The sequence below is a fragment of the Equus przewalskii genome, chromosome 11 (assembly GCF_037783145.1).
Source record: "Equus przewalskii isolate Varuska chromosome 11, EquPr2, whole genome shotgun sequence".
Taxonomy (NCBI): domain Eukaryota; kingdom Metazoa; phylum Chordata; class Mammalia; order Perissodactyla; family Equidae; genus Equus; species Equus przewalskii.
Window position 1 is genome coordinate 12,469,083 of NC_091841.1, and position 24,581 is coordinate 12,493,663.

The following is a 24,581-nucleotide window of genomic DNA, read 5'->3' on the forward strand; positions in this document are numbered from 1 at the left end:
TGAAAAAGAATGGTCAATTTTCATTCTTTTACATGTGGCTTTCCAGTTTTCCCAGCACCATTTGTTGAAAAGACTTTCTTTTCTCCATTGTATGCCCTCAGCTCCTTTGTCAAAGATAAGCTGTCCATAGATGTGTGGTTTTATTTCTGGGCTTTCACTTCTGTTCCATTGATCTGTGCACCTGTTTTTGTACCAGTACAATGCTGTTTGATTACTGTAGCTTTGTAGTATGTTTTGAAGTCAGGGACTGTGATGCCTCAAGTTTTGTTCTTTTTTCTCAGGATTGCTTTAGCAATTCGGGGTCTTTTGTTGCCCCATATGAATTTTAGGATTCTTTGTTCTAATTCTGTAAAGAATGTCATTGGGATTCTGATTGGGATGGCGTTGAATCTGTAGATTGCTTTAGGTAGAATGGACATTTTAACTATGTTTATTCTTCCAATCCATGTACATGGAATGTCTTTCCATCTTCTTATGTCGTCAACCAATTCTCTCAGAAAGGCCTTGTAATTTTCATTATATAGGTCCTTCACTTCCTTAGTTAAATTTACCCCAAGGTATTTTATTCTTTTTGTTGTGATTGTGAATGGTATTGTATTCTTGAGTTCTTTTTCTGTTGGTTCATTACTGGAGTATAGAAATGCTACTGATTTATGCAAATTGATTTTATACCCTGCAAATTTGCTGTAGTTGTTGATTACTTCTAACAGTTTTCCAATGGATTCTTTAGGGTTTTCTATATATAAGATAATGTCATCTGCAAACAGCGAGAGTTTCATTTCTTCCCTCCCTATTTGGATTCCTTTTATTCCTTTTTCTTGCCTGATTGCTCTGGCCAGGACCTCCAGTACTATGTTGAATAAGAGTGGTGATAGAGGGCATCCTTGTCTTGTTCCTGTTTTCAGGGGGATGGGGTTCAGTTTTTGCCCATTGAGTATGATGTTGGCTATGGGTTTGTCATATATGGCCTTTATTATGTTGAGGTAGTTTCCTTCTATGCCCATTTTGTTCAGAGTTTTTATCATAAATGGCGTTGGATCTTGTCAAATGCCTTCTCTGCATCTATTGAGATGATCATGTGGTTTTTATTCCTCAGTTTGTTGATGTGGTGTATCACGTTGATTGATCTGCGGATGTTGAACCATCCCTGTGTCCCTGGTATGAATCCCACCTGATCCTGATGTATGATTCTTTTGATGAATTGCTGAATTCTGGTTGCCAAAATTTTGTTTAGAATTTTTGCATCTATGTTCATCAGTGATATTGGCCTGTAGTTCTCTTTTTTCGTGGTGTCCTTGTCAGGTTTTGGGATCAGCGTGATGTTGGCCTCATAGAATGTGTTAGGAAGTGTTCCATCTTCCCTAATTTTTTGGAATAGCTTGAAAAGGATGGGTATTAAATCCTCTCTGAAAGTTTGGTAGAATTCCCCAGGAAAGCCATCTGGTCCTGGGGTTTTATTCTTTGGGATGTTTTTGATTGCTGTTTCAATCTCTTTCCTTGTGATTGGTCTGTTCAAATTGTCTGCCTCTTCTTGAGTGAGCTTTGGGAGATTGTAGGAGTCCAGGAATTTATCCATTTCCTCTAGGTTATCCATTCTGTTGGCATATAGTTTTTTGTAGTATTCTCTTATAATCTGTTGTATTTCTGCAGAGTCTGTTGTTATTTCTCCTCGCTCATTTCTGATTTTGTTTATTTGAGCTTTCTCCCTTTTTTTCTTTGTAAGTCTGGCTAGTGGTTTGTCAAGTTTATTTATCTTCTCAAAAAACCAGCTCTTTGTCTCATTGATCCTTTCTACTGCCTTTTTCATTTCAATAGTATTTATTTCTGCTCTGATTTTTATTATTTCTCTCCTTCTGCTGACTTTGGGCTTCATTTGTTCTTTTTTCTCTAGTTCAGTTAGGTGTGCTTTAAGGTTGCTTATTTGGGATTTTTCTTGTTTGTTAAGATGTGCCTGTATTGCGATGAATTTTCCTCTTAATACAGCTTTTGCTGTATCCCATGTGAGTTGGTATGGCATGCTATCATTTTCATTTGTTTCCAGGTATTTTTTTATTTCTTCTTTAATTTCTTCAATGATCCATTGCTTGTTCAGTACTGTGTTGTTTAGTCTCCACATCTTTGTGCCTTTCTCAGCTTTTTTCTTGTAATTAATTTCTAGCCTTATAGCACTATGATCTGAGAAGATGCTTGTTATTATTTCAATTTTTTTAAATTTGTAGAGGCTTGCCTTATTGCCCAACATATGGTCTATCCTAGAGAATGTTCCATGTGCACTTGAGAAGAATGTGTATTCAGCTCCTTCAGGGTGGAGTGATCTATATATGTCTATTAAGTCCAATTGTTTTAGTTTTTCATTGAGCTCCACTATTTCCTTGTTGATTTTCTGTCTGGATGATCTGTCCATTGATGTGAGTGGGGTGTTGAGGTCCCCTACTATTATTGTGTTGTTTTTAACATCTTCCTTTAGGTCTGCTAATAGTTGCTTTATGAATCTTGGTGCTCCTGTGTTGGGTGCATAGATATTTATAAGCGTTATTTCTTCTTGATGAATTGTCCCTTTGATCACTATATATTGTCCCTCTGTGTCTCTCTTTACCTGTCTTATTTTGAAATCCACTTGGTCTGATAGGAGAATTGCAACACCTGCCTTTTTTTCCTTGCTATTTGCTTGAAGTATTGTCCTCCACCCCTTCACCCTGAGTCTGTGTTTGTCCTTGGGGCTGAGGTGTGTTTCCTGGAGGCAACAAATTGTTGGATCTTGTTCTTTAATCCATTTTGCCACTCTGTGTCTTTTTATTGGAGAGTTCAACCCGTTCACATTGAGAGTGATTATTGATGCATGTGGACTTAATGCTGTCAATCTGTCACTCATTATCTTGTTTTCCTGTGTTTCTTTTCCTGTGTGCTTTAGACTACCCATTGACTTCTGCAATTTCTTATGCTGGGTTTCTTAGATTTTTCCTTATCTATGATTTGTGACTCTGTTCTGTACTTTATTTTAGTGTCTACCTTGAAGTTTGTATTTAGAATCTCGTGTATAATATAGTCTATTCTCTGGTGGTCTCTTACTTACTCGACCAATACTGATTTAGACCCTTTGCTCTTCCCCTCCTAAATAATTATTTTCATTTTTTATTCCAACTCGTCTTATTAATTTGTAGTTAGAGTGCTAAGATCGTCCTTGTTTTGGTAGTTTCCTTATTTTTACCCTAATGCTATAGTTGAATATTTGCTATCCTGTTCTGGTTCTATCCATCGGCCTCCCTAGTCTGTGGATTGTGTCCCCTTTCTCCCTTTTTTCTTTTTTCAAGTATGAGAGCCTTCTTGAGGATTTCTTGTAATGGAGGGTTTTAGTTACAAATTCCCTTAACTTTTGTTTGTCTGGAAAAGATTTAATTTCTCCCTCATATCTGAAGGAAATTCTTGCTGGATAGAGTATTCTTGGCTGAAGGTTTTTATCCTTTAAAGCTTTGAATATATCACTCCATTCTCTCCTAGCTTGTAGGGTTTCTGTAGAGAAATCGGCTGACAGTCTGATAGGGGCTCCTTTATAGGTTATTCTCTTTTTTTCCTTACTTCCCTGAGTATTCTCTCCCTATCATTCCTATTTGCCAACTTTACTATTATGTGCCTTGCGGTGGGTCTTTTTACATTGACAAATCTAGGAGATCTAAAATCCTCCTCTACACACATTTCTCCGTTGATCCCTAGATTTGGGAAGTTCTCTTCAATAATTTCGTTAAGCACACTTTCTGCTCCATTTTCCTTTTCCATATTCTCGGGAATTCCTATGATCCTTATGTTCTTACTCCTCATTGAATCCATTATCTCTCTGAGATTTTCCTCATTTTTTTAAATTCTTAGTTCTCTTTCTTCCTGTGTCTGGCGCCATTCAGCCTGTCTGTCCTCGATTATGCTGATTTGCTCCTCTAGGTTGTCTACACGGGCATTCAGGGAATCCGTATTCTGTTTTATCTGGTCCATTGTGTTTTTCATCTCAAGTAATTCTGTTTGATTCTTCTTTATGATTTCAATCTCTTTTGTGAAGTAACTCCAGAACTCAGCTTGTTTCTCTATCTTTCTCTCTACCTCATTGAGTTTTTTGATTATAGCTGCTCTGAATTCATTATCACTTAGTTTACCTAATTCCACGTCCTCAGGACTTAATTCTGTGTTTTTATTGTTTTCCTTCTGGTCTGGGGCTTTTATAAATTGCTGGATGGTAGAGGAGCGGTTTTTTCTCATGGTGGTAGAATTCAGTTGCAGTTACAGCCTGTCGCCACTAGATGGGGGTCGAGAGTGGCGTGTTAGCTCTCCGCCTTGGGGCAAGATGGCTGCGCCCACTGGCTTTGCTGGGGGGAGGGGCTGTTACTCACACGCGCTGGTCTGGGTTCAGATCAGTTCTGTTCTCTGGTCTCCCAAGGCCCTTGATTTATAGGGTGCCCACGGACGGAAGCTTTCCCCCCGTCAGCGGGTCTCCACTGAATCAGCGGCAGGAGTCCTGGATGATCCCCCGGTCGCGCGGCCCCTCCCCCGCTCCTTCCCGACCCGCGCCGCAGCGATCGCAGACTCTAGGGGAGGGAGTAGTGTTCTCTCCTACCGTTCCAGCGCCTCCGAGGGTGTAAGCAAGGTTATGATCTCCGCCTTCTTGGTATTGTAGGTCTCTAACGAGCTGGCATTATGTTTATTCTCTGAAATTCAGTTCTTCCAATCTTTTGCTGTATTTTGGAGGGGAGAGAATCCCGGGTCAGCTCACCCCGCCATTTTGCTCCGCCCACTCTCTATCTGATACATGTTTTGAGAATATTTTCTCCCAGTCTGTGGCTTGTCTTTTTGTTTTGTATGAATTTTTCAAAGATTAAAAGTTTTTAATTTTGATGAAGTCCATTTTATCACTTTTTTCTTTTATGATTTGTGCCTTCTTATTGTCCTATTTAAGAAATCTTTTCTTAACCCAGGACACTAAAATTTTCTCCTGTGTTTTCTTCAAGAATTCCTATGGTTTTCTTCCTTTTGGGTTTATACCCTATTATGAATTTCTTTTCCCATATATAGTGTCCTGTAAGAGTTGAGAATTATTTTTCTGCCTATGACACCATTAATTTAAAAGATTTTCCCTTTGCCCATTGAATTGTTTTGGCAACTTTGACTCAAATCAATTCACCCTGTACATGTATGTCTATTTCAGGACTCTCTATTCTGTTCTATTGAGCTATATGACTATCTTTTCACCAATAACAAAGTGTCTTGATCACTGTAGCCTGAGAATTAATTCTTCCAACATTGTCTTTCTTTTTTAAATTGCTATGGCTATTCTATATCCTTTGATTTTCGATATAAATTTTAGAATCAGTTTGTCAATTCCGATAAAAAAGCCTGCTGTGATTATGACTGGGATTGCATTGAATCTATAGATTGAATTGAGGACAATTCATATCTTAACAATATTGAATCCCCTGATCCATGAACATAATATATCACTTTATTTCTTTAACCTCTCTCAACAATATCTTGTTGTTTTCATATATATCTTTTGTCCACTTTAGCCCTAATATTCCATATTTTATGCTATTGTATATAAGTATTTTTTTAATTTAAATTTCCAATTGTGTGCGGCTGGTATTTAGAAATACAACTGATCTTTGTGTGTTCGCCTTGTATCATATAACATTGCTGAATTCATTTCTTGGTTCTAGCATCTTTTTGTAGGTGGAGAGTACTTAGGATGTTGTAGATAGACAGTCAAGTCATATACATAAGAAGACAGCTTTCTGTCTTCCTTTCCAACATGCATGTTATTTCTTTTTCTTGCTGTATAAAACTGGTTGAGAACTCCAGTCTAATGCTTAATAGAAGTAGTGAGGGCCGACATCCTTGCTTGCTCCTGACCTTTGGAGAAAAGCATTCAGCCTTTCCAACATTAAATATTATATAAGTTGTAGATTTGTCATAAATGAGCTTTTATCAGGATAAGAAAGTTTCTTGCTATTCCTAGCTTCTGAGAGATTTTGTCATGAATAGATGTTAGCTTTTGTCAAATCCTTTTTTCTTCATCTACTGAGAAAATCATATGGTTTTTTTTCTTCAGTCTGTTAAAACGGTGAATTACACTGAACTCTAAACACTAAACCAATCTTGCAGTCCTACAAAAATCCCACTTGCAAGTGAGATATTATCCTTTATATATACTGAGGATTCAGTTTGCCAAAAATCTGCTACAACTGAGAAATTAAAACTCTGTAAAGCACTAAAATCCCGGAACATAAAAAAAAGGTCAATATACATATGAATACCTAACCAGAAGTAATAATTCTAAATAATGTCACATAAATTATAAATATAATTCAACTGAGACATCAGAAGAAAGAACCACCGATAATAACAAACTGCAATAACAGGAAGCAATAGGTCCAAAAAGTTTCATGTACAAACTGTAATGATTGAAGGAGTTTTTCTTAATTTCTCTGGAGGTATGAGGGGTTGTCAGGTGATCTGAGTTCCCTTTTAAAAACGGCTTGTTTATCAGCCTGACATTTTATAGCCCAACGATTATAGCTTAAAAAGCTAGTTATAAATCAAATTATATTCCCACTGGCTTGTATTATAAATGTTTCATATGTTTACAGTAAAAGTAGTTTTCAAAATTATACACTAAAAGAAAACTATAGTTTAATAATGTATCATTACTACTAACAATAGGTCACACAAAGTTCAAGACTTTACTGAAACCTAAAATTTTAACTTCTATATCTTTGAGACTAGTTCCCTATAGGGCTACAAATTCTTTAATGACAAGACCAGAAAAGCCCTATACTCAAGCATACTATCTCCATAAGCAATTTTTTTCCACTAAGTATGAATTTCTGCATGCAAATCAAGTCTTATCTTTTTAAAAGCTAATATAAACAATATAATAACAGACAAGAGTTGACATCTGGTACTTACTATGTACCAGGCCCTTCTATGCCCTTTATGTGTTTTATCTCATCTGATTCTCACAGTAACTCTATAAAATAACTGCTGTTGTTACTTACACTTTTCAGATAAGCAAACTGAACAAAGACAGATCACGTAACTTGCTCTAGGTTCACAGCCAGAACCTAGACAATCTGGCCCTGTGTCTGAGCTCTCACATTATATTGCCTAACAACATTAACTTACAAAATATAAGTTATACATTTGTACTGCAAAGACAGCCAGTGCAAAACTAATCTTCTCAAGGGCTTATCTACAGAAACAATAGAAAAACTTTTTGATTTCTACACAAGTTTTCAGCAGACAATTGAGGAAAGACCTTGAATTGTAAATTGTAACCTATAAAGTTTACTGAAATTTGACAACTCAAAAGGAAGGAAAAAAGCAATTACTAAAGTGAGATTAATGGGTTGACCTTCAAGTTTGACACTGTTTCACACTTGACGGGGCAAGTGCTCCTAAAACAAGCACAGATAATACAGGAAGACCATATCATACATGCTCTGCTTAAAAATCTTTTTGTATTTTACCTTTTGGTTTCGGGGTAAATCTTGAGCATGTGATGGAGGCTTTATAATTCAGGACTAATCTTCTAAATTCCAAAAGATTGAATAATGACTGAAAAAGAACAACAATTTAAGATAACTAAGGGAAAATTCTACTAAGAAAACCATAAAAATATGACGGATCTTAGAGATTTGTTTTTGACAATTATACTGCTTATACACAGAACAGATGCAATTAGCATAAGACTATTTTCTCCCCAAGAAAAAGTCAAATTTCTTATACCTTAACATACTATTCTTGATCATTAACAATATTTATTGTGTTGCAAAGCAGAAAAGTATACATGGACAATGCAAAAATAAAACCCCACACCATATTATATTACTAAAGCTTTCTTTATATTACTACGTGCTTAACAGTTTCCTCAAAATAGAAGATAAACAAATGTAAAGTCTACAACTTTTCAGACACGTTATGTTCACTATGAGTTATCTAGACGTATCAATTCTACAAGGATATAGCACAAATAAACTTATAATAATTTAAATTTATTTAATAATAATATTATATATTACATTATAATATATTATACTATTTATTATAATATATTATATTATTTATTATATTATCTGTTATAATATAATGATAAATAATTTATTTTATAAATAATTCTAATTCATTTAAAATAAACAAATTTATTTATAAATAAATAAATCAGATGCTCAGTGATAGCAGAGCAAAGAAATTACATATTATCTCTGTGCTCAAGGAGACACACAACCTAGAAGGAGACACACATATAATTATAACAATAGAAATATGATTCCAAGATACTCTAATTCAGATCATACAGAGCATAACGAGAGCATATGAAAGACGTCCGTGGGAAGGTTTCCTGGAGCTGTTTTTTAAACTATAACTTATAATCCATTAATGTTATCACGATGAACATGTTTAAAACATGAAATAAAATGCAATGGAAAACATCAGAACATATCATACACTGTAAATTCACCACAGGATATTGTTTGTAAAATTTTTCTTGTATATATTTTATATACATGTGTACATGTAAAGTGTTTTACAATGTAGACTGTCTTCCTTTCTGAGAATCACAGGTGATAAAGTTTGAAAATCACTAGACAGGAGGCAATGATGTATTAAATCTTAGTAAAGATGGGTTAGCCAACTGACTAACACATAGATAAAGGTGGCACTACAAATAAAAACAAAGTTTTGTTTAGTAGGTGGGTGTTTGGAAAATTGGCCTAGTATATATAAGAAATAGAGTCAGATATAGATATATAGATATAGATGTGGATTAAAGGCCTAAATATGAAAGGTAAAACCATAAAGCTGATAACAGGAACTGTAGGAAAACATTTTGGTTATCTTGCGATCTGGAAGTATTTCTTAATGCAACAATATGAACATGAGATAATTCATTTATTTATTCATTTAGCAAATATTTATGGAGCACTCACTACATGGCCAGACACAAGGAAGACAGGCAAAAGAGAATAAAATATATTAAGTCTCTGCCCTGATCACAATCTTGTGATTACAAGTTAAAACAATGAGTATAGACGTTATAAATCAGAAAAAATGTGAATACAATAATAGTAGACCAAGCTCAGAACCCTAGGGAAAAAGAATCATTTAAAAGCCAGAGGAACGATGAGAAAGACAAAATAAGAATAGTAAGGGAAATGGAGAGTATGAGATCACAGAAGAAAAAGGAGTAGAGAAACCAAGGGCTTTCACATATAGCTGTGTATCAGAATAACAGTGGAGCTTTCAAAGGAACCTGTGCCAGGGGCCTCTCAACAAAGACACAAAGTACCACAGAAGATTCTGAAGCACATCAAAGAATACTGGCAAATTTTAAGAAGGACAAGATGAGCATTACTCTCAAAGGTTGCCACATTCCAGTAAAGTAAGGGCAGGAAAAACAACCTTTGGATTTGTCAATTAGAAAACCATCTTTTCAGTAGAATGGGAGAAGAACAGCAGTAATAAGTACTGAAGAAATGAGATATAAGTAAGGGGGCAAAGTATGGGCTGTTCTTATGAGGAATTTAAATTGGAAAGAGAATATGGACAAATTAGGAGAATCCCAGTCCTATTTCTGTGCTCTGAGTTCCCGCTGGAGAACATTTTCCTGCTTCCTGAACACCCAGTAGAATTTCATCTGGTGTAGGTCTGCTGGTGGTGAATTATTTCACCATCTGCTAAAATGAAAATTGTTTTTACTTCATTTTTGTAATATTTTTGCTAGTTCTAGAATTCTATATGGCCAGTTAATATTTCCAGCACTTTAAAGATCGCATTTCTGTTGAGAAGTCAGCTGTTAGATTTATTTTTGCTCCTTCATAGAGGTGATATATATCTTTTCCAACTGGCTACTTTTAGGATTTTCTCTTTGTCTATAGTTTTTTCCATTTTATTATCATATGCCTTGTCACAGTATTCTTTATGTCCATACTACTTGATTCCTATTCCTTCCTGAATCTGTAGCTCAATCTCTTTCATTAGGTTTTGAATACTCTCAGTCATTTCTTCAAATATTACTTTTGCCCTATTCTCTTTTTACTCTCCCTTGAACCACAAATACACTATGTTAGTACTATTCACCATGTTCAAAATCTCTTATATGCTCTTATCTGCATTTCATGGCTTTAATCTGAAAATGTTCTTCAGACCAACTGTCTAGCTGACTAATTCTCTCTTCAGCTGTTTCTAATATGCTGCTATAATTCATCCATTGATTTTGTGACTTTGTTATATTTTTCAGTTCTAAAATTTCTATTTTTTTAATAGTTTTTAGTTTTCTATCAAAATTCTCAATCTGAAACAAACACACACATAGATAAGGAGAACAGATTAGCGGTTACCAGAGGAAAAGCGGATAGGGGGCAGGCAAAATGGGTAAAGGGGCACATGTGAATGGTGATGGATAAAAACTAGACTATTGGTGGTGAGCACAATGCAATCTATACAAAAACTGAAATATAATAATGTACACCTGAAAGTTACACAATGTTAAAAGCCAGTTAGACCTCAATAAAAAAAAAAAAAAAAAATCAAGAAAAAAAATCCTCATTCTGGTTTTTAATTCCTTGAGCATATTAATAGTTATTATATCAATTCAATTTTCAGGTTTTCCTGTAGGCATATTTCTATTGCCCATTATTTTCTATTAATTTTTAGACACATCTTATTTGCTGATATGACTGATTACAGCTGATGTGAGTGCTAGACATTATACATGACAAACTGGAGAAAATTCAATGATGATATTATCTTCCAAAAGAATTTACATTTGCTTCTGGCAGGAAGCAAGAGTGAGGCCATTTGCAATCCAAGATCAATTTCATCCAATCAATTCTGAGATGAAGGTGGAATTCAGAAACTATAAAGCATGCTTTATTTTCGGGTCTCAGTTAATCCTAGGTTCTAGCCCTTTATAATTCTAACTGAAAGTCTGAGGTGTTTACTAGGGCTCTAAATCTGTGCAAAACTTTGCTTAGCTTCCCAGCCATTCAGAACTATTTCTGGAATTGCCTCGAGAATAAAATCAGCCCAAAATGTGAAGCTTACTCTCTGAACATCTTGTTTTCTCAAAGCTTAGCCTCAAAATTACTCACTGCTTTAGGGTTATGTGATGTCTTCAAAAAGCTGTTTTTGTTTTCGTTTTGTTTTGTTTTGCAGTCCAGGAAACTATGGTCAAGAAGATGGTCTAGAACAACCTAACAAGTTATCACCCGAAGTAGAACTTGTGACCATCACACAAATCATAGAAATTAACTTTTTTAAGTCCAAAACACTCTGTACTCTAAATCACAGTCATAATAGTAGTGGTCAACATATTCCTCCAAAAGGGGTGGGAAAGGGTAAATATCACTACTGCCTAAATTGTGTTTATGATTGATGCACACTGAAAACAAGTATCCTTTCATTCAGTCTAGAGCTAAAATGTGAATTCTGAAGAGCACTTGCCAAAATGGACTTTGGCTAAACTCCTGCTAACAGCAGAGAGCTATGAGAGATGAGAATTCAAACAATTTGTGGAAAACAAAAAGAATAATGACAAGAGAGCAAAGGAAGATATCAACTGTCTGTAATGGAGGATACCAAGGAGAAGCAAGATAAATTCTCCTTGGTAGATTTAAAAAAAAAATGAAATGGTACCACGTAAGTTTCAAGGTAAGGTAGGGACTAAACGTAGATGGCCTGATTAAAAGATGAAAGTCTGTATACAGAGCAATCAAATCCCTCTGTCCTTCCCAGACCCAGAAGATCAGACAACTACTACCTCCTTGTGTGGGATACAGAAAGTTTAGTCTTTGGATATAACTAAACTTAAGTGACTGAGGTTCAGAAAAATCAGTCACAGTGTGTGTCATGGTAGGGAGAGGGGATGAGATTCTGGGCTACAAATAGGAGGATTAAGTAAAAACTCGCAAACTGAGCCCCAATCGACCCTTCCCGGATCCCCTTTCTCTAGACTTGCTTCTGGAAAGCCAGCAACAGTGCTTAAAACAAAAAGAATCACAATCCAGTCTGGATTTGAGGCAGGGCAATCTTCTGTGGTAAAGTACTCCCCCAACCCCCCTAAAAATGGATCTAATATGTTCGAGCAAATAAAACATATTATTGATAAGACCATAACAGAGATGTTGGAGCATATAGAAAATTTTAAGAACAAGTATATAGAAAACAGAAAGGAAAAATAATGGCAATTGACAATTCCAGGAAAACAAAAGATTTCAAAGGGGTAGTCGTAGTAAATCAGTGTAATATTTAAAGTCACAGAAAACATCAACACTTACTATTTTTAACTTGTAATATGAGTTATGTTGGGAGATGAAAGGAAAGGCAATTCTAGGTAGCTGAAATGAAAGAGCTAAATCCTCATTCTTCTCAGCAGGAAGGCATGTCATTTAGAAAAATGAGATAGGAGAAACAGCTAGAAGTGGCTGTAGTTGCCTTTAAGGAGTATGAGATAGGGAGGTTTGAGGCTGATTACTGTTGTTTTTCACTGTAAGCCTTTTATTGCTATGGGATTTTGGTTTTCTGTTTGAACTATGTACTTACGTTCTTTGATGAAGATAAAAGAGATAAGAGCAAGAAATGTGAATAAACATGTTAAATGATATCCTGAGATTTTTTGAAAACTTGCCACATCTTTTCAATCCCATACAGCATTAGGGTGATAGAAGCAATTAAAGTCTTCAATTCCACCATAAATAATATATGGTCCTTTTTGGTTCATTCACTCACTCATTCAATAATTACTTAAAAAGGCTCCTCCAATGTGTCAGACACTGTACTATATACTGGTATAGAACAATAACCTAGAAGATATGTTCTCTGCCCTCAGGATGCTTGTATTTTAGTCAACCTGTAGTTACATGATTTATGAGTAGGGTGACCATATCCTTCATTATCCAAGGATGAAAGAGGGCTTTATGACTAATTAACAGGCACTAGTGGATCTACAAGAGGAATAAACTGGACTGTACCAGGCAAACTGAGAAGCATGAGCACCTTACTTCTGAGCATCTCAGAAGCATCCAAATAGGAAAGGTGCTAAGGATCATCCTGAGACTCTACGGATTACACTCCAAACTAGAGAGAGAGGAGAATACATACCTCTAAATAACTACCTCATTCACGGATACCCTAGTGGAGAAAGTAGCCCCACTTAGTACTTTTTACATAAAAATTCATTTGAACAGGATTAAAACAGTCCTGACTAGATAAGGGGTCGATGCTCAATCTAAAGACAGTCAGGCTAATATTGCTAGCATCCAAAAGACTATTTAAGCTATTCTCGGTAAAATCTTCTCTTTGCTTCTTATAATCCCTTTCTGATACTCTACCACTTTTCTCCCAAATTATCGGTCCCAATAGCTAAAAGAACAAGTACAATAAAGCTCTACCTTTTGTAGCCTACTCCCACTACCTACTCCGAAGTTAGCAGTTTATAATCTCAGTAACCTTCTATAATTGGTAGATATACTTAGAAGGAAAAGAATCCCAGTTGCTTCCTACAAGTCCTGCCAACTAAGTAAATTCCATCCCTGAGAAATTTTGTAATTGAAACTTTATAGTACATTTACGTCACAGTTTGAACAAGCTCCAACTCACTTTGGAAAATATAATAAAACACTTCCAACACTAATACAGACTTCCTGCCCAACTTTTCTTTCATAAGTGGAAGTTCCAATTATGATGATAAACTGTTATATCTCAGATTATGTCTATGGAATTAAGGAATAATGTCAGAAAATGAAAAAACAAAAAGTTTTTATTACTAGAGATGAAAATAAAAAACTACTTAAAATAGAATAATTATAGTAAGGAAAAAAACAAAACCACGAAGTGATCTTCAGACAAATTTTTTCCCATCCACAATTTTCCAAAATTTGACGCTTAACATTTTTTTCCAAATCCCCAAGTCAATATCTTAATAATTCACTATAATTCAAATTTTTTAAGGTTAGAGGTTACTTCTCCTAGGTGTCTAAATCTCTCCAAAAGAAAAAATAAGTAATTCCAAAAACCTTATACTTGCCTATGTTAGGAGTGTGGTAAAGCCATGCTACCAGTTAAGTAGCCACTAATCTAAGATAAAACTTAAAAATTAGTAAAATTACTTCAAATTTTGAAAACAAGCGATTTTTCTAGTTCATTCTGCTCTCTACCAAAAAACACCAAAAATTTGAAATGTAAAGCAAAATCTAAGGTCAGCAAATAACACTTAAGATAGAAATAGATAGACAACTGATTCAAATTTGAATTAAGATATGAGAGGAGTTTAGCCTATGAAAATGATAAGTTATGATCCCCATACCTATTAATAGTAATTTAGTTATCATTTCAAACAGGCCTCTTACAATACGCTGTGGAAAAATAAAGAACTCCTCTTCTAACAAACAAATATTGATTATTTCCAAGTACTTTCTTTCTTCTTAAAGTTTTCTAAGAGAAGCGTCTAATCAATGAGCCTCACTTATTGGCCATAATAGTGCAGAGATAGCATCCACTTGTCCAAATAGAGGCAGCGAAGCATATTCATGAACACTCAGATCACAGCCTTCATAGTGAGCTTCATATTTTAAAATGATGTCTAAATTATAAAATTTAGATTGGACAGTGAAATGTAAAACCCCTTACTAATAGTGCAAGTAAAGTAAAGCAAGATAGCCTATCAGGAAGATCTAAGAGACTCTAAGATAGCAAAGAAAATGTTAGATATTGTTGGGATGTAAGTGAATAATTAATGTGTAATCAAGGCTAGGAACAAAGCTATTATTACAGATTTAGGTTAATCCAGGTATTCCTTAATATTTCAAGAGCTTGGAAAACAAATATACATACATACTACATGCTAACTAGTGTTTACCATAGTATATTGAAGAGTGAGGCATAAATCCAGAAAGCTAAAGGAATTCAAATTGCATGGTATCATGTGCCAGAAGCAAAAAAAGTGGGGGAAAAAGTTGAAATTTATTACACTGAAGTGGAAAAAATGGTAAAATTACAAATTAATATCCTACAGAACACAATTAACCTTATAGAAAATGAACTACATAACCAAGTTAGCTGCTTTAATATCACATGAAAATTTACACTGTCATACATACAGGTTTGGAAAGCTACAAATGAAGAGATATTTTTAATATAAAAAGAAGTGGCATAGACATCCAATGATTTTATTATTTATTTATTTATTTATTTTGAGGAAGGTTAGCCCTGAGCTAACTACTGCCAATCCTTCTCTTTTTGCTGAGGAAGGCTGACATCCATGCCCATCTTCTTCTACTTTATATGTGGGACGCCTACCACAGCATGGCTTTTGCCAAGTGGTGCCATGTCTGCACCCGGGATCCAAACCGGCGAAGCCTGGGCCGCCGAGAAGCAGAACATGCGCACTTAACCATTGTGCCACTGGGCCGGCCCCTACATCTAATGATTTAAAAAGTACTCATCAGGAACACTAATTAATAAGCTACAATTCTACTGTATTAGCAAAATAAACATAAATATTAATTTTCCTAAAGGGTTATTATTCATAGATTAAGGAGATTGTTAAGGTTTTGCAATCTAATAACATTATTAATGTCTAACTGAGAATGGTAAAGAATTATGACAATAGTCATCACATAAAAGAGTAAGAAAAAAAAGAAAAGAAAATTAGTTAAAATTGAGAAGAGGACAGATATCTATGCATACAAAGATTTTTCATTTTAGAATAAGGGGCTCAAAAAACATTCCATTAAGGGCTTCCCAAGTTAGAAGGAACATGTGTTATTCTTGAGTCATCAATATTTATTCTTTACATCATTTTCACCTATACATTGAGAATTATCTGCCAATCTATACCCTCCTCAAATGAAATGCTTCCTTGTATTAAAAATAGTATTTAAATGACTATAATTCTATGAATAACACTTTCCATTATATACAAATAAATCTAATCACAAAAGAAGCAGTTCTAATTTCACATCTTGGTTACATCCTTCCCTTAATTTGCAAGACATACAAAAATATTTTCTTTACATTCTGACAACAATTCTTAGCCGGGAAGGAGGGGAAATTAATTCAAAATAATTTCAAATAAAGCACAGATAGTACTCTATTGTTAAAACTCCATACTGGGAGAAGGAACAGAGTGGGGTGGGGAATACTGCAATCCCCAAACTAGTTTATTAGATAGAAAGGCATATTAAAACTTAGCCTGCAGTTATGTTTCAAGTATACAACTTAAAAGAAACACAACCCCAAGCCAGTTTCTATTGCTATCGTGCCCACCAAATAAGATCTGCAAAAAGACCCTTACCTGAATAACAGCACTAAACCAGCAAGTATTACCCACATTCTTTAGTCCAACAGGAGCTTTGTCCTGCCTTTTTCTATCGTAAGGGTTTCGAGAATCCCTCCAAACCTCCGTAGGTGTCCTCTTCAAACAGGCTTTATTTTCTGCTATGCTGGCTTCAAGAACTCTTAAGCCATGGGGAGAAAATGATGAAAAGAAAAATAAAGTATTAATCTAGTGCCGTACCCTAGGAAATAGCATATCACAAACTAACTATTTTAATTACTTAAGCTCTGGATAACGTATTTGAGGAAGTAATATTTAATGCCAACTTTACTCAAGTAGAGGTTAGCTTTCTTTAAGAATATAGCAGCGGCAATGCCAACAGATCAAGAGACATGCAGTTTTCCTCAGAAAAATGAAATTCCAAACACAAAAAGACAATGTTACATAATATAGAAAGTATGTTAAATTATGTCAACCAATTACAAGTTTAGTACCAGGAATATAGCACCTAGACAAGTTTTCTGAGTAATCACTTTATTAAAGTATATATTTAAAATATAACATAATGACTAGTTTTTATAACAATTACTTTGAATCATCAAGAAAACATCAAAAACTGGACAAACTGCACTTTTACTCCTCTGACCATTAATTTCCTTGCCTATAAAAAATGTTAAATAACGTAAACTCTGGGATTCTTTTCAGTTCTAGATATCTATGACTCTATGACAGTTAAATAAAGGCAGAGAATACTTAGTGTTCACTTCTTCACCCAAAAGTTTGCCTAGCGAAAAATCTAGTGAAACAAATATCTACACGTCAGAATAATAAAAGGTTAACCTCCTGAAAATAAACTCAGCCTACAGAATATCTTAAATATATCTAAACGCAGCAAGAGTAATGCTACTTTGCTCAATGACGTTTTTCTTGCTCTTAAGCAAGTAATTACATGCTGGAAAACTGCCTGCTCAAGACATGTGTTACTTAGTGTTCTAAATAAGCCTTAAGTAATATTCAGGTGTCTTAACCCATTTTATGTTAATTACAAAAACCTCAGCAAGAATGAGTTTTTCCAATTTTTTGGCTTCCTGAGATAATCTCATTCATGCTACATCATCTTTATGCTCAAGATTTTGCCCGACTAGATCAATGTCAAAATAATATAGCTATGTTTCTTAATGATGGGGAAAAAGTGAATTGTTGTATTAGCTCTCACTGCAGTATTTGCAACATGACATTAGACACAATGTAATAGGACTCCAAATCATCATTACTTAAAATAACTTATGTGAATATAGAATAAAGTCTTTCTTTGGGACACAACGAAACCACATACTAAAAAAAAGTAAGTAACAACAACAGTTGTTAAAATGTAAAGGTCAAAGTAACCTTATATACTTAAAAATAAACAGGTTACACCTCTGTCACTTTTAAGTGTGATCCATCATTAGCAGCAGTATTCTCTGCCCCAAAACTAACTCTCACATGCACCCTCCACCCCTGGGCTTTTTCTCTTAAACTATTTACTACTAAAGTATACCAGAATTTCTTGGAAGGTATTTAGGTAGATAAATTGGGTCAGAAGAAAACCAGAATTTATCTAGAACATCCCACTGTGGCCAGAAAGCAAGTTTTCAAGAACCTAAGGGAAGATAAAAAGTCAGAGCCAACTTGAGAGGCTTCCTACTGTTCAACGGCACAGTTCAGGATAATACAAAACAAGAGCAATAATACAGTGGATTATGTACAAAGCAACTAGGTTATGCTCAAAAGAGAAAAGTTAACAGTATGCAAAAGGTATATGTAACACAAAGACTGCTGTATATAGAAAGGTATATTTAATTTCTTATTGACTTTCACAAACGGGAGTGTTTTCATTTGAAAGTTTTGTTCCTTTTGTAATGCACATGTACATTTAGAAGTTTAAATAAAGGAATCTTATTTGTATCTTGGCAATTCAAGATGAATGAACAAAAACAAGCAATGAGTTCTGGGGGAAGAAGCAACAATACCACAAACAGGAAAGAAGAATTAGTGCCAGAGGTCATATACAAGAGAGAGAAGAGGCATCCGGCAATTGACCAGCACCTGTGGGCATGTACAATCACCATTTAAAATGAGGATTCTACAACATACTGTAAAAGTATAAACTGGTCAAAAGTCTAGGAAAACTACACTCAATCCTGAATCTCCTGGTGGATAAACCTCTACCATTACATATTTTTAACCTACTATTATAATAAAATACCACTAAGAAATGAACCCTTAATAATGTCAACAGACCAGATCACATCCATCATAACGACCAGGCAATGGGTCACATAGACATTTGTTATGAAAAACATGAGAATACCTAATTTCTACAAAATACACCCAATCTGCAAAAATTAAAATGCATATATGAGTCACACGAAGTAATAACAAAAGGAAATTCAGCCTCAAGACCAGATTGACTTAAACTAGGTCTCATGTTGCCCACAAATGTCAACGACCCAACCCAAATCTACAATCCAGACTGCCCTGAGATAATGATATTCTTCTTATTCTAGATCTGGTTAAGATTACTAAAATCCAGGAAGGTTTTTTTTAATGTTTTGATGCAATCAATTCCCTCACCCTCCTTTTCTGCCCCTCTCCTACAAAGAAAATACACCTCTTGATTTGTATGTTTACACACAAATTTGTATGTTAAACATTACATTAATGGAATGAGCTAACTTACGTAAACTTTTTGGTTCCCTTGCCTAATCTCTCCCCATAGGACTGGGAGAATGTATGGCCTCAAATGTACTTTCTAGGACCAAGTAGCTTGCCTGCACTGTTTGTTATACTATTCCTCAAAGCAAGTGGGAAGGGAAAGAAAGTCAAGGATATAAATTGAAGATACCATCTCCCCAGCATTCCTATGTACCCTTTTTTACAGAGGTAAAATTAGGTACAAACTGTAATAACTGTTTGATTAGGACTCAAGAGATACATGCTCATTGCTGCTCAAAGTTACCTAAGATACAAAAATAAAAGAATATCCATTTCCTAAATTATATTTTGTGTGTATATGTGTACATATATATAATTATTCATATAACTCAATTCTGTCATATGGTAAATATCATTCATTATCACAAAAGTATAGGTGTTAAAGAAATAGGTTTATTATAAATTCCTTAGCCACACCATATGGTGAAATTATGGTACTAAAAGACGGTGGATGAAAGAATGCCATGACTTTGTGATCTCCTTGATTTAGAGCTTACAACTCATTCAGTTTTGTATCACCGGGGACTTACAACATGCTTCAGTGGGTTTCCTCCTACCGCCTCCTCCAGGATCATGAAGGACTTTACAAACACATCTATTACACTGCACCAAAAATATTTATTAATTACTCAGTCTCTCCCATTAGCATGTGGAGGGTAGAAACACAGATCTGTTTCTTCGCTAGAGCTTACATGATAAATATAGGGGCTAAACGAGTGTTTAAAGTAAATGGATGATTAAGATGTTAGATGATGCTATACCTCTCTTATTTTTTAGCTAAAGCCCATCTCCAGCTAAATATTACTCTATTCCCAAGCCCTTGACCCCTTCTATAGTCCAGTACTGGTTTAATGAACATAAACTTTCTATAACGCCAATTTCTACATAAGGGTCCCTTCCCTGGACTCACCAGACTAAAGCCAGTGATACCAGCCAGGCTTTAAACTAGTAAAGAGTATGCAATAACTATATTCTAGGCATTAAAGCTGCCAGGAGAGAGAAAGAAAAAAAAGGAAAAACAAAAAACAATGCAAATCTCAGAGAGCTCAGAAACAGCTTATAACAAAATGCCCAGAGAGGCAACCCCAAAAGCCACAATCAAAAACCAAACCCCCTACACATCACCTGCTTTCTTATCTTCCCAACACTGGTCATGACCATGGCATTCAGCAATAGAAAAAGACGACAAAATGTTTTGTGTCTCTTTTTCTCCCATACTGAATGTTCAGAGAACTTAGGGTAAATGTTCACCTTCCCAGTGAAATTTTATTGCAGTGATTGGGGGGGGGGAGGGTTTGCTTGTTTTACTTTGTTTTCTACTGTTATTTAAACCGAATTATAGCAGTAATCTTGAAAACATTCCACTTTAGATTATCTAAGTCCATTTTGGGGAAGCAGCATACTCACTGGAAAACAAGCATTATCATTTAAGCTGTATAGATCATCCAAAAAGAAAAGAAAAAAGCAGGAAGTGAGGGAGAGAAGGAGAGAAAGAGAGTGGAGGGAATCATCTTGTTGACTGCCTTCAAAAAAACCTATTGCGGGACCTGGCCTGGGGCTGAGTGGTTAAGTTCCCGCGCTCCACTTTAGCAGCCCAGGGTTTCGCCAGTTCGGATCCTGGGCAAGGACACGGCACCACTCATCAGGCCATGCTGAGACGGTGTCCCACGTGCCACAACTAGAATATACAACCATGCACTAGAGGTTTTGGGGGAAGGAAAAAAAGACTGGCAACAGATGTTGGCACAGGTGCCAGTCTTAAAAGAAAAAAAAAAAAACCTATTGGTATTTTGATTAGATCACACTAAACTGTAAGTCAATTTAAGGAGAACTGATCAGTTTTACAACGTTCGGTCCTCCAATTTGTGAAATAGACTATATTTCCAATCATTACATATTCATTAATGTGTCTCAATGATATTTAACAATTTTCTTGGAGTATTTGCACATTTCTTATTAGATTTATTCCTGGTCTTTAATAGTTTTATGTGTTTTAAATGGTAGCTTTTAAAATTTCACTTTCTCATTCTTTCTTATGCATAGAAATATAATTTTTTTATATTGATTATTAATCAACATAGCTAAATGTTCTTTTTTTCTTGGTAGCAGTACTTTAGGGATAATTTACATATAATAAGATATAGAAATCTTAAATGGACAGTTCAGTGAAATTTTTCTAGGTATGTATACACCCATGTGACCACCACAGACGAAAATATAGAAAATTTCCATTATTCCAGCAAAGCCTCTCATGCCCTTTTTCAGCCAACAGTGCCGTCTTCTCCATCCCTCAATAATCACCATCCTGACTTCTATCACCATAAATTAGTTCTGCCTGTCCTTAAACATCACGTAAACGGAATCACACAGCAGTTACTCTTTTATGTCAAGTTTCTTTCACTCAGCATTTTGCTTTGAGGATTCCTCCACATTTTTGCCAGTACCAGGAAAATGTTTTCCATTATATTGCTTACTATTCCATTGTGTGAATATACCACCCATTGTTTACTATTCTGTTCTTATATTTGGTCGCTCAGTTTTTAGTTATTATCAATAAAGCTACTCTACACTCCTTTCTCAAGGGTCCACACCTAGGAGTGGAAATGCTAAGTCCTAGCACAGTATGTGTTGAAATTCATTAGAAATTCCCAGTTTCCCAAAGTGGTTATGCCATTATTCATTCCTACCAACAGTCTATGACAGTTCCAGTTGCTCTACATGCTCAACACTTGGTATTGTCAGTCTTTTTAATTTTAGCCATTGTGATGGATATACAGCGGTGCCTGTTCTCTAATGAGATGACTTTCGAGCTTGCACTACCCAGATCGCCACCATTGCTTCAATCTATCATCACATCCACCACAGCAACATGTCCACAATCATATACTAAGTACCATTTAAGGGACTCTCTGTTTCTAACATAGAAGCTACCACTGCATGTCAGACATGTGACTCCTGCCAAAAGTTGACCTGTTTCTCTCATGGTGAAGGAGGCCACATTGCATGGGGTGTGGCTGCCCACTCCTGGCAGACTGACTATATCAAACCTTTGAACAGCCCCCTCCTGCCCCAATCCTTCTTAGGACTATCAGTGGTACTTCAGTGTTGTTGACACTTTTTCAAGTGACACTCGTGCTGTTCCAGTCTGATCAGGCAACTCTGGCCCTTAGAACTAATATGCTTCATATTTTCAACCATTCCAGACCACTTGTAATCTGACACTGGTGTACCTCTTACCATAAAAAACACTCAAAAAGGAATGATAGTCAAAGCAGTCAATGGACCTCCTATGCTCCCTATCATCCAGACAACTGGTATTGTTGAGCATTAGAATTCTCCTCATAAATCAACTTTAAAAAGGCTGTAATTGCCTCCCTCACTTACTCCTGTTCCACACATATTCTTAGGGCAGCTCCCCCTCACAGCTGCTTCCCAGGTAATGATCAGAATGAAAATGAGAGGAGCTTTGGAGACCAACTTAAAAATTCAGAATTCTACCCTAACCATTCCTGGATATGATACTCTTTTCTTTCTCCAAAGGGCAACTCTAGGCTGTCCTGGTTGGTAAACCCTCCAGGAGGCTCCCAGACTTAACTCCAGTTCAGATACCTGGATTTCTGTGTTGAACTGAATGGTCTTAGAATGCAAAGATAACCATTATTTGGTTGAGTACACTGCTCACCTAGTTCCCCTACAGTGGCAAAGTGGGAGGCACAACGAGTCCGTGTTAATTTTATAAAAATGTCTTTGTTCCTCTTGTACCTGCCCTTCTGGAGGAAAAGTCAGGTACAAGTAGGAAATTACTGGGAAAAAAGGTAAAATTACTGGGACACACAGATTTTGTGGCAGTGGAGGCAATATAAGCACCCCACGTCTAGGGGTGTAGGAAACATGGAAACAGGAGGGATAGTAATAATCTTTGTCTTTCAGAACTGCCCTTGAAACCTTAATCACAAAGAAAAGTGCCTTGGTGAGACTACCCCACACAGTTTCAGAGTATAAAATTCTGGCAGTTATTTTCTTTCCATTCATTTTTGAAAATCATTTTCTTATTTTCATGTGTCTTATTGCTGCGTCAATTTGTTTCATTTGTCACTAACTTTAGGATACTTCCACCTTTCTTCTCTGAAAACTTTTAAGATTTTCTTAGTCTTTTCCTTTTTTTCTTCTTTTCTGCTGTGGAAGATTCACCCTGGGCTAAAGTCTGTCGCCAATCTTCTTCTTTTTGTATGTAAGCCTCCACCACAGCATGGCCACTGACAGAGGAGTGATGTAGGTTCACAGCTGGGAATTGAACTCAGGCCGCCACAGAGGAGCACACCAAAATTAACCCCTAGGCCACCAGGGCTGGCCCAAGATTTTCTCAGTCTTAAGTGCTCTGGACTAACACTATAATGAATCTGCGTAACGGTTTCTTTTAATTTTCCTGACTGCCATTTGTTGGGCCTCATGAAATTACAGGTTATCTTTTCACTTCTGAAAAATTCTCAGTGATTCTCTCTTTAAATTTTGACTAACCCACTCTCTCCTCTCCTCGTGTGTAACACCAATTAATGTGTGTTAGACCTACTCACTTTCTTCTCCATATTTTCCATCTTTTTAGCTGTCTTAGAAGTTGGATAATTTTTCCTCATATATCTTCCAGTCTCCTAATATGTCCTTTAACTACATCCAATCTGCTATTAAACCTAGGTCCTGTACATTTTGTTTTACTACAGTAATTCTGGTTTTCATTTTCAGAATATATTTTCAGTTCTTTTTCAAATTTGTCAGGTCATATTTTCAAGCATTTCTTGTCTCCTTTAAAAGCTAAAGTATAGTTCTATCGATCACCATATCTAAACACATGAGCGCATTTTTGCTGCCTATTATTTTTGCTGATTCTCACAGTGACTTTTTTCCAATTATGCTTGGTAATTTTGACTAGTGGAACTTGCAGAACTTCTAAAGTTACTGAAGGGGATTCTTTGAGGCCAAGGATAAAGACAACTTCCTAGAGAGAGAACGCATTTTTGATTCTGCCAGGACCTATGGACAACACAAATCCAACACCATTTAAAACTAAATTCCCAAGTCGGTATTTATTGGACCATTGAAGTGACACAAATTAGCTGCGAAACATGGTACAACTTCTCAGGGGCAAGTCTCATCACCTCCAACAGCACCCTTCAGAGCCAAGGTAACCATCTTTGTAGTGCTCTAGGAGTTCTGAAAGAGGGGGATACTTCTGATTTACCCTTATTGTGAATATGTCACCCTTTGACAAACAACTTAATAAGGGGCAAGATCTCCTATTAAAGTTCCTTACCATACACAATGTTCTTTGACTTATTTCTTCCACGTTCAACAAGGATATCATAACTGAAGTTTATACACATAAGCCAATTTATATACAAGCAAATATTATCATGTCAAAAACTGACTTTCAGTGTGCTGAACTTACTTCTTTGGGTTCCTGCTTTCACCCTGATTTCAGTAAAATTTTACAATATTTTATATCCAACAGAAACAA

General features: G+C 35.7%; 1 protein-coding gene across 9 annotated transcripts in view; it reads right to left on the minus strand.

Moving 5' to 3' along the window:
• LOC139074335 (ubiquitin carboxyl-terminal hydrolase 25-like) overlaps positions 1-24,581 on the minus strand; it is a 126,228-nt gene that overhangs the window by 49,408 nt on the left and 52,239 nt on the right. For 5 of the 9 annotated variants that reach the window (XR_011523847.1, XR_011523849.1, XM_070563880.1 and 2 more), the window contains exons 3-4: positions 16,331-16,493; positions 7,506-7,593 (exon numbers count right to left, since the gene is read on the minus strand). Coding sequence is in view for 4 of the 9 variants with exons in the window: in XM_070563880.1 (XP_070419981.1) it covers positions 7,506-7,593; positions 16,331-16,493 (251 nt within the window). In the remaining 5 variants the exon portion in view is untranslated. Of the gene's footprint in view, positions 1-1,718; positions 4,719-7,505; positions 7,594-9,991; positions 10,331-15,798; positions 16,494-24,581 lie in introns of those variants that run through there. The other 4 variants (XR_011523850.1, XM_070563881.1, XR_011523851.1 and 1 more) reach the window with 4 other exon arrangements.